Below are 11885 nucleotides of genomic sequence, written 5' to 3'. Positions count from 1 at the left end.
TGTGCAGATGCGTCTGCAAGGCTTGAGCCATGGAAGATAAAACCTGGCATGTTTCTCTACTGTGCCCACAGCCTGGAGGTTGTTTTTCTCAGTCTTGGGAGAAGAGAATTTGATGCATTCGTGAGGGCAATGTCCGGCTGGCTGACATCCCTCAGCTCCCAGGACGGGCCATGGAAAGTGGAGAGGAAGCGGCTGGGGTAGGTGAGTGGTTCTCAGGGCTGTACAGTGGAGACTTCCCCCAGGAGGAAGCCAGAACGATGAATGCAGCAGGGATTTGTTCCAACAACCCCATTCCCCCAAAAAACAACCAGACTCAAGATGCTGATAAGAATTCTTTTATGTTATTCCAATAAAAAATACATTCATACAGAAATATAACAATCTTGCAAAAAACAATTTCAAATAAAATCTTGTAAAACAAAATTTTACAAAAATCTTACAAAGATTCTTTAGATAACAGGGTGCTTCCAAAAAAAAAAAAAAAGAAATTTCACTAATAGAAATTTTTTTTTTTTCATTTCAAGCAAAAAGTTTCTGCTTGATTGAGGCTCAGTTATCACCTGAACAGAATGTACTTCTTTAGGTACGTGCTAATTATGAAAATCACAGGCATTGACAGGTACGGTACCCAGCCCCACCCAGGCAAACAGCTCCGACGTGTTTCAGAAGTGAGACAAGCCAGTGCAAGTTTTTTTTTTGTCTTTTGTTTACCTTCTTGCTTAATGGAATTGCTATGGCTAAGCACACAGAAGGCCAAAAAAGGAGTTTTCCAAACCCAGCAAATCAAGTGTTTGGATTCTGAACTGCCAAAAGAAAACTGCACTTCCCCCAAGCAAAATGAAATGAGTTTCTTAGGTAAATGTATTCATCAGCCCAGATTAAAAAAAAAAAAAACAACAACACAAAAAAAACACAGTTATGTGAGCATTAGTCATTGCTCATTTCCAGGAAGATCAAACAAAATACCAGCCCAGCCAGACTCACATGTGTGTATATATATATAAAGCAAAGAACCACACCCACAGGCCGGCAGCCGGGTGAAGTATCAGCTGTCGGCGCTGTGGTATGCCAATTCGGGGAAATTACTCCTCGGAAAAACTGGAAGAATCTACACGCTGGAAAAAATAGCTTCATCTGCATAAAAAGTGTTCTACAAAAGAATCCCTGTGGCTAGCTTACTCTTAGGTTAGATCTTCTAATAAGGCTGAAATTCCAAATCAAAACCTTAGTGTGTCTGAGTCCAGCCTGGGCTCCACTATTCTGTTCAGGCCACTTCTGAAAGGCCGAACGTGCCCCATTCCAGACTTGCCCACCTGATGGACAAAGCAGGCAGCCCGGAACAGATTCAAGAGAGAAAGTCCTCTGTAAATCGTTAAATTAAAGATAAAGCCTCTATAAAAGTTAGGTTATGGTTTTCATTTTTACCTCCTTTATGGCCATTTTGAAATACTTCTTCACAGGCTGTGAAATTTTCTAGCTAAACATTCTAGTTTCTCCTTAAAAAAAATATTTATATATTATCTATATATAATATATATATATATACACACATACACATACTATAGACACAAATATACATACACAAGAATTCTGCCCACTTTTTTAAAATAGTATACTTTCTGTATTACCAACAGATAGCTAGACAGATATGTGAAACTTGTGCCTTTCAAGCAAATACATTAACATTGGGTTTTTTTTTATACTTCTGTATCTTTAATATGTGTGAAAATGTTACATATTAAATACAGCCGGTGTGTAATCTATACAATTGTGCAAGGTCTACATGAAAGTCTCGAGGTGGCAGAATTGGTCAGATTTTTCCATTTTCATGTTTTCCACATTAACACTGACCATCAAGTTGTCTAAAATGTTGACCAAATACTGACATGTGAAGGGAGTTTTGCTCCATGTCTTTGTGAAGGAGGACCTCAGAGAGATTTTTGTTTCTGTATTTTACGTTGATACAGTACACTGCCAGGTGAAAAGAGAGCCTTAATAAAGCACGCATCGCCCACACCCCTGTATGAGACCCCCACGTAAGGGATCGCTTGCGTAAGGCACCATTATGAAGGTCAACAGTGCATTTACAGCTAGAAAACCAGAAATTAGTCCTCAAGGCATAAATAAGAGAAACGTAGCTGCATGAGAAAACAGTTTCTAAGCATTAGTGGTTTTATCCACCCAACTGAGAAAAATTTTAGGTTCTTAGTCTAATGCAACATTAGACCAGCAATTCCCAGCCCCAGCTTTGCGACACTCAACAACGTGTCCAAGTTCTACTAAGGGCATCACAAAATTCTCCAAAACGTTAATCCAAATTCGGAATCATTTAAAAATAATCCTGTGTTGCGCAATGCCTTTCTGGAAGGGGAGTGTTACAAACTCGGAGGGGAAAAGAACTGTATATTGCCAGGCCCGGGTGGCTAGGGGTCACTGTATTAGACAGACTGGATCTCAGCTGCTCATTGAGTGAATCAGCATTGCAGTCCTGACTTAAAAATGGAAAAGCATATAGTTCCCCAGACCATGCATGACTTTTTGTATTCTAAGGAAAAGTTAAACTGTTGTGTTATATTTGTAAATACACAGCTTATACAATGGGTTACAAATGAGCTATGTTGTAGCGTGTAAAACAAGCTACTTGACACATTGCACATTGAATAGCTGCACCAGACACTAACAGCTCCTCTCACACAGGAGAGGGAAAGAGAGGCTCTCCCTCCCCACACCACTCACCACTCTGGGTCCTGAGTTCCCACGCCCACCCTCCAAGATTTTCCTTCTTTTTTTGTTTTTGTTTTTTTTTTTGTTTTTTTGATTTTTGTTTTTTCCTAAGGTGCAGACACCCCCTCCCCCCCAGGAAATGATTGGTGGTCATCTCATCTCATGGTATACTCCTTACACACAAAACATTCAAACGACTTTTTTCCCAACTCTTGCAGTCTTGCTGACCGCAAGGAAAAAAGTTGGCCTCATCATACAGTCAGTAATAGATCCTCAGCATACAATCAACCCAACCATTAACATTCTCAGTGCGCATGCTCACGGCAAAGGCTTAGTCGCCACTCGGAAAGTCGGGTACCAGTGGCGAGTCCAGGGTTACCCACACACCATGCACCACGGGTGCTATGCCGCTTCTTACAGGACTTTGGCAGCCCTCAAAAGACCTTCCAAGGAGAGGCCCTGGAGGCTACTGGGTAGGGTGCAGACGGCATGCTTCGGCTGGAACACGCATCCCTCCTTCCACGGCCGGCTCTCAGCCCGGAAGCCTTTTCGCCTACGGGATTACGGGATCCACTTCTCTGCTCCCTCAGAGGTGCCTCTTCATGTGCAGGGCCAGGTGGTCAGACCTGGAAAAACACCTGCAGGGCAAATGAGAAGCAGAGATGTTAGGTTCCCATCCCTTCAGTGATCCGGACCAGGCCCTCACCTCCCTGCCCTGCCCAGCCTAACCCCCTGCAGGGAAAGCGGGAATTCTCCCAGGCCTCATCCATGTTTTCAGGGACAGGAGACACCCACTGATAGGAATGTGAATTCAGGGTGTCTCCCGTCACTGGCTGGAGAGTGCTTTGGAGAAGCTGAACGGACTTCAATCTTCAAATTGGAAGTGAAGTTCTTCCTAACCATGGACAATGAGCACAGCAGAGACTTTCTAAAAAGTCCCAGGCATGAAAACACATGTGCACACATAGGAAAGTGCGTGCCTTCCTTCACCTGCACCCTGCATGCCTCCTCAGCCCTGCTCATCACTCTCCCAAGCCCCACGCTCCTTGCCCAGTGTCGTCCACATGCACATACCTGTCACAGTGGGAGCATTTAAAAGGCTTGGCCCCGGTGTGCTTTCGGAAGTGCCTGGTTAACTCATCACTTCTTGCAAAACGCCACTCACACCCTTCCCATGAGCATCTGTAAGGCTTTTCTCCTGGGAAGAGAGCACAGGAAAAGCGGGCCATGACTTTACTGACCCACAGAGGGAAGCAGGAAAGGCAGCGACAGCCACAGGGGTGGGATGCGAGGTCAGGGTCCCAGTGGCTTTTGCCAGCGGTAACATGCATCCATGGAGGACAGTAACTGGCAGCCTCAGTGAGACGACAGGAGCTCTTTCCTGACCCAGTCTCAGGTCTCCCACTACTGTCCAAGGGACATAGCTTTGGCGAAGCCCATGGTGCTGTAATCAAAGCTAACGTGGAGAATGACGACGACTCAGACCAGCCAGATGCCGGCAGGAAGAGGTGCCAGCCAGCCAGACCCACAGTCCCGCAAAGGCAGAGCTATCGTCTTCTCCATGGCAACTGCTTCTCCCAAGCACATTTCCGTTCCCTCCTCACCTCCTATGGAATGAGTCTCTGCACTTTCCTCGGGGACCTTCTCCATTTCTACAAAACAGAAGTGACCAGCTTCTGGGAAGCCCCAGTGCCAGGCCTCTGAATTACTCTCTAAATGGCAACCCAACAGCTGGATCGACCTCATTCCTTGGTCAAATGATAAATATGAATTTAACACAAGTGTGGCCTGAGAATACAACGTCGCCAGGCCAGTCCCGGAGTATGCTGAGACAGGCCCGGGCCTGGGCTTCGGGCCGCCCAGATCCCAATCTCAGCTGTCACCAAGCCTGCCTGGGACTCTGACTCTCAGCAATTTGCTGTCCTACTGATAAGAGTCTGCATCACGTGACCACTAAGCTCCCTCCCAGCTCTAAATTTTCTGTGCCTTCTTATCGATTAACCCAGTGTATTGTCAAGGTATTCTTAAACGGCACTCTCACCTAAGGAACGGCATTTCATAAAGAAATTGTTGCTTCCAGCGGTATCAGAAACAAAGGCTGCCTGAGACACACAGAGAGTCTCAGCAAACACCCACTGGTGAATGCTGCTGCTTTAGAGCAGGCCGGTCCCCCCGGGGCCTCGGGCCATCAGCAGCAAACCACACACTCCACGCTGCCGTGCAACCCTCTGTCCTGACCCTTGAGTTCCACTGAAGAAACCCGAGGGCAAGTCAAGGTAGCCTGTCGTGTGCCCTGGTGAACAGGCAGTGGCCTCGGTAACCGGGAACGGCAGCGGGGTGGGGGTGGAGGGCTGGGTGTCCATGGAGAATATGACCTAGTCTCTCGCCTGTTTAATCTGAACAGTGTTAAACACTTATCCAGCTCAGAAGTCCGGCTTTTAGGACTCTACTATGACCTCCAAAAAGACCCAGTGCTTTGGTGGAAAAGCTCTGAGGAAGTGAGGATGTGTCTGCTCTGACCATATCCTGTGGGGTCAGCCCCCGGCACCTTCAGGGGCTGGTGCAAGGCAGTGGCGCCCACCAGTGGCCGCCCTCCGGGGCCCGTGTGGGCACTGACCTGTGTGCGTCCGCTGATGTGCTTTCAAGTGGGAGCTTTTGGTGTAAACTTTCCTGCAGCCATTAAAGTGGCACCGGTGCACCCTCCGCCGGCCGTCAGGGGAGGCATCGCCGCTTCCCTTGTCGCCTGGCTTCCCCGAAGTCCCGCTGCGTACCTTCCCTGGCGAGGGCAGCTCCCCGGGCACACAACCCCACAGTTGAGAAGGTTCCCTGCTCAGTTCTGGAGAGGATGGAGGCGTGGAGGTGACGGAGGAGCTCAATTTCCCCGAAGTAACCAAAACTTCGCCAATGGGGTCAGAGGTAAACTTGGCTGTGGGAGAAAGTTCCTCGGAGCTGTCAGAGGATTCGCTGCTGACATCTGAGTTCAGGCTGTTGGTCTCTAAGTTGTAACAAAAGCTCGGGCTGATGAGAGTGTCCTCCGGAGGACTGGAAGAAATCTTCAGTTCGGATTCCTCCTTTTTCTCCCGAGCCAGAATGATTTTGGTCCACAGGTCTTCCTGGCTGTCAAATTTGATTTCTGAGGCTGAAACATAGCAGGGCTCGCTCTGGAGGTAACGTTCCAGCTCTAGGCAGGTCTGCGCAAAATGAACCAGAGAAGGCACATGACGGCTATGGCGACCAAAAGCAAAAGCAATTTCCAAAAGCATGCAAGAATGAAGGGCAGATCACTGCTGCCCGGTCACTACAGGGCAAAACATGGTGGAATTAAGCATCCGTGTCCTCACGGAAGTTACAGGAAATCTATTTCTAGCAATGGTGAGAATTCAGAGGAGAAGTCAGGGGGGTGAACCTTCTGCCTTTCCCAGTGTTGGGCCAGCGGCCGCAATGGGTGACAATCACTAAGCCCATTTTTCTGTTGTAGTTACCAGTGTTGATGTTTCCCATGAAACCACAGGAAGAGAACCGGCCCCACACACAACCCCCCCCAACAGGTTCAACCAGACGATCTGACATTGTCAAGAACCATGTGTTTTAAGGACAGCCCCAGCCATCCACCCTTCACACCCCACAGATACCCACACAACAAGACAGAAAGACTGCATAGCACACAGCGTGTTCTGGGGGACCTCCTTGGGGACACACTGACAAGACAGGACCACACTCGGGGAGAGGAGACAGCAGCTGTCTGTATTCAGGGGCATCAAATGGAGCTGCAGAGAAACCACCCATTTCCTGTGCAGCCAAGACCTACGTTTGCACAGAATGCCATTCCCAATTGCAGGGCCTTGCATGCCACAGAACTTTAATTACTTCTGCAGTGATCACAGAAAAACAAGGAACTTCAACAACAGGAGTGCAGAAATAATTCCAGCGTGGCCATCTGCTATTGTGAAGGAGGCAAGGGGAAATTACTCCACGGCCTGCTGGGAGTCCCACAATGAACAAGAACTTTATCTACTGGCCAAGAGTACAATGGCATGAGTCATCACTCCTGTTTCTTTCACGCAATGCCAGAGGAGACTTCCTTTTGAAATTCTGATCAGCAGCCAAGTAAGGACCCAGCTCAAATGGACATGCAGTGTGGCATGGACGGTGCCCCTTCCCCAGCCCCGCAACCAACCTTTCAAGAAGCTACAACTGCCGAGATCAGCATCCCCTCTCCCCACCATTTCAAACTTTCTAGCCACTGGAAAAGAAAAATGGTAGGAAACATTTTAGGATTAAATTATGTCTGCCCCGATTTTCACCAGATCAGTCGCCTGCATGTCCATATAAGGTTATCTATACTACTGGCAATTCTACTGATTTCAGTTTCTACACCAAACTGCTCTGGTGAGCATCTCATTTTCCAGGCACCCACAGCCCAGAGCGCAGCCTACCCCAGGGGCTCGGGCTGACTTAGCAGTGTGCTTCTCTCCTGGCGCAGGCAAGCCCTCCCCCTCCCAGGCTCGCGCACAGCCGGGGTGAGCAAGCACACGGGAAAAATCACGGTAGCCCTTTTCCCTGAAACTAGGCGTCTGAGTTACAATGCACACTACAGCTGTTCTGAAGACAGGCAGCAACGATATATTTTATTGATTTTCCAAAGAAAAAAAGAAAAGCACATTTATGGAGATCTTGTTAAACTTTAATAATCCGGCTAATTTAAAATCTCCATTACGCTGATGAGCACCCGGACCCTGAACGAAGCTCTCAGAGTTTAAAAGCCTCCGAAGGCGACCAGGAGCCAGGTCTGGCCGTTTGCCCAAATCCCAAATGCCCGAAGGAAACTACTTAGATCAATTTCAATCACGTCCCAGGGAGCAGCTTTTTGAGGAGGAAAAAAAAAATAAGTGTGGGGAGAGGGGGGAAGGGGGAAGAAGGCAGGAGGGGATTGTGAACAATTAAGCAGGCATGTGAAGGTTGCAACAGCCTGCATTTCATCCTCCTCAAAGCTTTCAAGGCTTGGAAACCCACAGCCTCTACTGGATTTGGCAATGCACTTTGTGGCGAAAAACAAACAGCACAGCAGGGCAGGGAAACAACAGCAAACCCTCCCGCGATCGCTGGAGAGACAATGGGACGAGTGTCAGTCCCTCTCCCCCGGGGAGATGCTAGCAATAAGCTCGGAACACGGTAAGTTTCTTAAATTTCCAATGCCCCAAAATTGCAGTTCTACGACAATGTCGGAAACCCAGGTCCTTTTTCCCAAACTAAGACTTGAAGCAGTTTGGACGGGCTCATTGTCACAAGACTGACAAGTCACTGGTGTGTACACAGTTTTGTTTATTTTTATTTTTCTCGGTCAACCAGAGAAGTAGGTGAGACAAATAAGGCAGATCTAGGGGAAACGTGAGGCATTCCAAAGAGGGGAAAACACTGGAAATAATCTAGAGTTTTTTAAAAAACGAAAGGAAAAAAAAGCTGGTCTACATTCTGCTGGCAAAATGTGGTATTTTTAAAAAAGCTGTTATGTGCTAGCACCAAGAACCAAAACAAAAACAAAATCCCTTTAAAAAAAAAAAACAAAAACAAAAAACCCTTGGCAGGCAGAGCAAGTTGGTCCCCATGACAAGCTCCAGCTGTGGCGTCTGGATCGGGGACAGGCTCCGAACTCGTGCCAGGGGCTCGGCCGGGCTGCGTCGGAGTTGGGGCTTCCTGGGCGGACGCGGCTCGCGGGCTGGAGGGTCGATAGGCGGGGGCGCTGCGCCCGCTCCCCCGGTGACAGCCGTGGCCAGGGCCCGGCGGACCGCAGAGAGCACCGGGTCTGAACCCCGAACTGCCGCCCCGGCCCGAGCCCCCCGCCCCGGCGCCCGCAGGGAACAGCGGCCGGCCGCGTTTACCTGTTGCCAATACTCCTCCAGGGACGGCAGCGCCGAGAAGTAGCCGGTCTCGTGCACAATCTGGAGCTCCTGGAAGATGCTGCACATGGGGAGCACGTCCATGTCGGGCCGGGTGGGACGCAGCCCGCGGTCGCGAGGGTGGCGAGGCGCGCGGTGGGAGCCGGAGCCGAAAGTCTCCCCGGAGCGCAGGTGAAAGTTTCATGCAAACTCCGGACTCGAAGAGACGCTGGGCCGGACCCTCCCGCAGCCCGCAGCGCGCGGAGCCCACACAATATTTGCAAACACCGGACTGACTGCAAACGTAACCCCTGCAAAACTTCCCTATTCAAAGCTCCGCTGCCAGCCTCCCCCTCCGCCCCCGCCTGGCTCCCCCCACTCCCCCTCCCCCCCACGTGACTCGCCCCGCGCCCGCCCCGCGCGCAGCCCAATCCCGTGGCTCCCGGCCCGGGGGCCGCGCGCCGATGATGTCAGCTCCGGCCAATCGCGAGCGGCGACACACAGCGGCCCCGCCTGGCGTGACCGAGCCTCTCCATCACGGCCCGCGCCATTGGCTTAATTCGAACTCTGCCCGCTGTGATTGGAGGGTGGCATCGCAGGCTATTTTTAGCAGGGTTTATAAGGCGCGGGCGGCCGCGCGCCGGAGGAGTCCGCGCTGTGAGGTGCGCGGCCGAGCGCCGCACTCAGCCTGTGGCTGGGGCTGAGGGAGTCGCGGCCGGGAGAGCCGGGCGGCCGGGTCCCGCCACCTCGCGCTCGTCCCGGTCACCGAGCCGGGCCCTGTTGCCGCGCGAGCCCCGGTTCCGGCAGCGCAACCCGCGGGCGGCCGCCCCGTCCCGTTCCTCCCGGCCGTCCGGCCCCAAGTCCCCCAGTCACCCCGTTCCCTTCTTTGCCCAGAGCCGCCCTGTCCTCCCGTCCCCTTCTACGCCAGGCGCCTCCCCGTCCCTCCGTCCCTTCTGCGCCGCCGTGTTCCCCTACATCCCTCTGGTCACCCTCTGTTCACTAACCTTGGCGTCCCCCGCTCTGTCGCCTCCATCCCTGAGTTCTCCCTGTCCCCCTCCACCCCCGGAGTGCCCCCTGTTCCGCTCCACCCCTGAGTCCCTCTCCGTCCCCTCCATTCCTGGGGTCCTCTCTGTCCCCCTCCCGTGTCCTCAGGGCCACCACGATGCGGGAGCGGAGCACGCAGGCTCCCCTCGGAATCCGGAGGAACGTGTTTATCTCGTAGAGGGCGATGTCAGCCCTCACCAAGGTTAACAGCTAGGTTTTCCCATGAATGTGTAAACAGTTTAAATTAGGTGGAAGCTGACATTGTGTGTGTGTGTGTGTTTCCATATAAATTATCTCCTAAAATATACCATAATATTCATTTTTAAGAAAAATGCCAAGAACATCAACCAGAGCATTTTAAAATCCAAAATAGAAAGCTAAATTGTAGCTATATTATAGTTTGTTTCAAAATAGGGTTTAATGAACATTATTTTTAAACACGTGGAAGGAATGGACTATGTAAAAAAAAAATATTAGAGGGCTTTGTATGTTTGTTAGCGCCTCCAGCAGAAGCATGGGGCTCTAAGGCCAGGTGGGACCTCTGTGAGTCTACAGTGGAGGAAGGTGGCTTGGTGTACCTGTGGCATGTGGGCCGTGGTGGTTATGCGGACTGAATTGACACGGTGTCTCTCAGCCAGTGTTCACGTTTACCGCATCACCCGAGAGCCAAGACCAGCGCTCCTTGGGCACCGCACCTGGAGTCTGTCTCCAGGAATGCAAATGGCTTTGTTTTGAACCATCCACAGATTTACTCAAATGCCCAGTGACCCGCAGCTGAGAGGGTTTGGGTAGCGGTCGTGTTGGGGGCAGGGTTCTCTCAGTCATTAGCACGCCTGTGACCTTGGATCCACTAGTTCCAAAGGAAGCAGGAGTGTGGAGCAAGTCCAGGCACCCAGGAACAGGGGGAGCCTGAGATGTAGGGGAAGGCGCTGTGTGGGCAGGGAGGCCAGGGTGGTTATCTGTGCAGGGTCTGTGGGCCGTCATGATGAGGGCGTCCCATAGTGTCTTGATTTTTAAAATAAATGCAGATTCCTATGGAATATAAATTTATCCTTGTCTCTTAACAGGCCCTGCCCAGTGCTATGAAGATGATGTAGCTTTTTTTACAAGAGGGAACCTGATTAGTGTAATACAGATACAGTATAATGGCCATTGTCATTTTCAGAAAAAAAAAAAAAAAAAAAAAAATGGTTTAAAAACCGGGTACCTATGAACACTGAATTTCAAATAAAATAAATCCTATGGCATCATTAACTATTTAACACATATTATTCACACTCTGTGACTGGCGAGGTATTAGTACACAGAAATGTACAAAATAGGCAAAAATCCCTATTATAGTGTGAGGGGAGGTGGGCAGGCAGGAGAGTGTAGACGTCTGAAAACAAGTCATTAGTACTCAGTATGTAACCAGTGGGTGGAGAGATATTTCTTTATGTGACAAAGGATATGCGCAGCATGTGAGCACTACTAGTTGCACCTGATTTTTTTAAGAAGCACGACGAAGAATCACAGAGGGCCAGATTAATTCAGAAGGGGAAATACGGCAGGATATAAGATGGACTTTACACTCTAGTTATCCAGGCTATGCACGTGGCTCTGGTCAGGTTATTTAATAGGAGATTAAAATGTCTATTAGAATTAGTTTGGTATAATCAGAAGAGTTAATGTATTAAAATCCCTCCTTAGTAGCAAATAGTAGTCATTCAATAAACTGAAGGCAGTGTTCACTTGTTCAACATTGAGCGATTTCTGAGTTGGCTCTTGATAATTATTTTATAATCCCTCACCCCTTTTTTAACAGATGAGTGACTGTGGACAAAAAAATGAAATCAACTTTGCAGGCCACAAAGCAAATCAGAGACAGAGTTGGACCTCCATTTGTCCAATAACCCCACGTGCGCTTCCTCCTCCCCATCGTTGAAGAGCCTTGCTCTCTTCTAACTCACCCAGTCTTGGAGAGAAAATAGTCAACTCCACTTGTTGGGTGTGACTCTCATCCTCAGCTCACCTTGAGCCTCTCAAGTCTCTGCCGCTATCTTCAAAAGGTAAACATCCCTTCTGGGTGACAGTCTTAGGCCCCTTTCCACATTCCTGGGGGCACTTGATGCCCCTTGCACCCTTGTGTTACTTCCTCAGTCCCTGCTTACACCTCCATGCCCTTCTCCTCCTAGACCTCCAGGCTGCACTCATTTCATACCAGGACGCTCTCCTTGCTGCCTGTAGGAAAGTAGACATTTG

General features: G+C 49.8%; 2 protein-coding genes across 2 annotated transcripts in view; one reads left to right on the top strand and one right to left on the bottom strand.

Annotated features, from left to right (window-relative positions):
- Positions 1 to 321: 321 nt before the first annotated feature.
- Positions 322 to 8900, bottom strand: KLF6 (KLF transcription factor 6). Its single transcript, XM_002750002.5, has 4 exons — positions 8604 to 8900; positions 5342 to 5915; positions 3799 to 3922; positions 322 to 3362 (listed from the first exon to the last, which is right to left on the bottom strand). Exons 1-4 carry the CDS (start codon positions 8703 to 8705, stop codon positions 3311 to 3313), a joined length of 852 nt encoding a protein of 283 aa, XP_002750048.1. The 5' UTR covers positions 8706 to 8900; the 3' UTR covers positions 322 to 3310.
- LOC118155226 (uncharacterized) overlaps positions 8704 to 11885 on the top strand; it is a 27576-nt gene continuing 24394 nt past the window's right edge. The window contains exons 1-3 of the mRNA XM_035306677.3: positions 8704 to 8792; positions 9128 to 9846; positions 11449 to 11692. Coding sequence (XP_035162568.1) covers positions 8704 to 8792; positions 9128 to 9846; positions 11449 to 11456 — 816 coding nt within the window. The 3' untranslated portion in view covers positions 11457 to 11692. The remainder of the gene's footprint in view (positions 8793 to 9127; positions 9847 to 11448; positions 11693 to 11885) is intronic.

Source organism: Callithrix jacchus, chromosome 7, assembly GCF_049354715.1.
Source record: "Callithrix jacchus isolate 240 chromosome 7, calJac240_pri, whole genome shotgun sequence".
Taxonomy (NCBI): domain Eukaryota; kingdom Metazoa; phylum Chordata; class Mammalia; order Primates; family Cebidae; genus Callithrix; species Callithrix jacchus.
The sequence above is the reverse complement of the archived record's forward strand: the minus strand, read 5'-3'. Positions and strand labels throughout refer to the sequence as shown.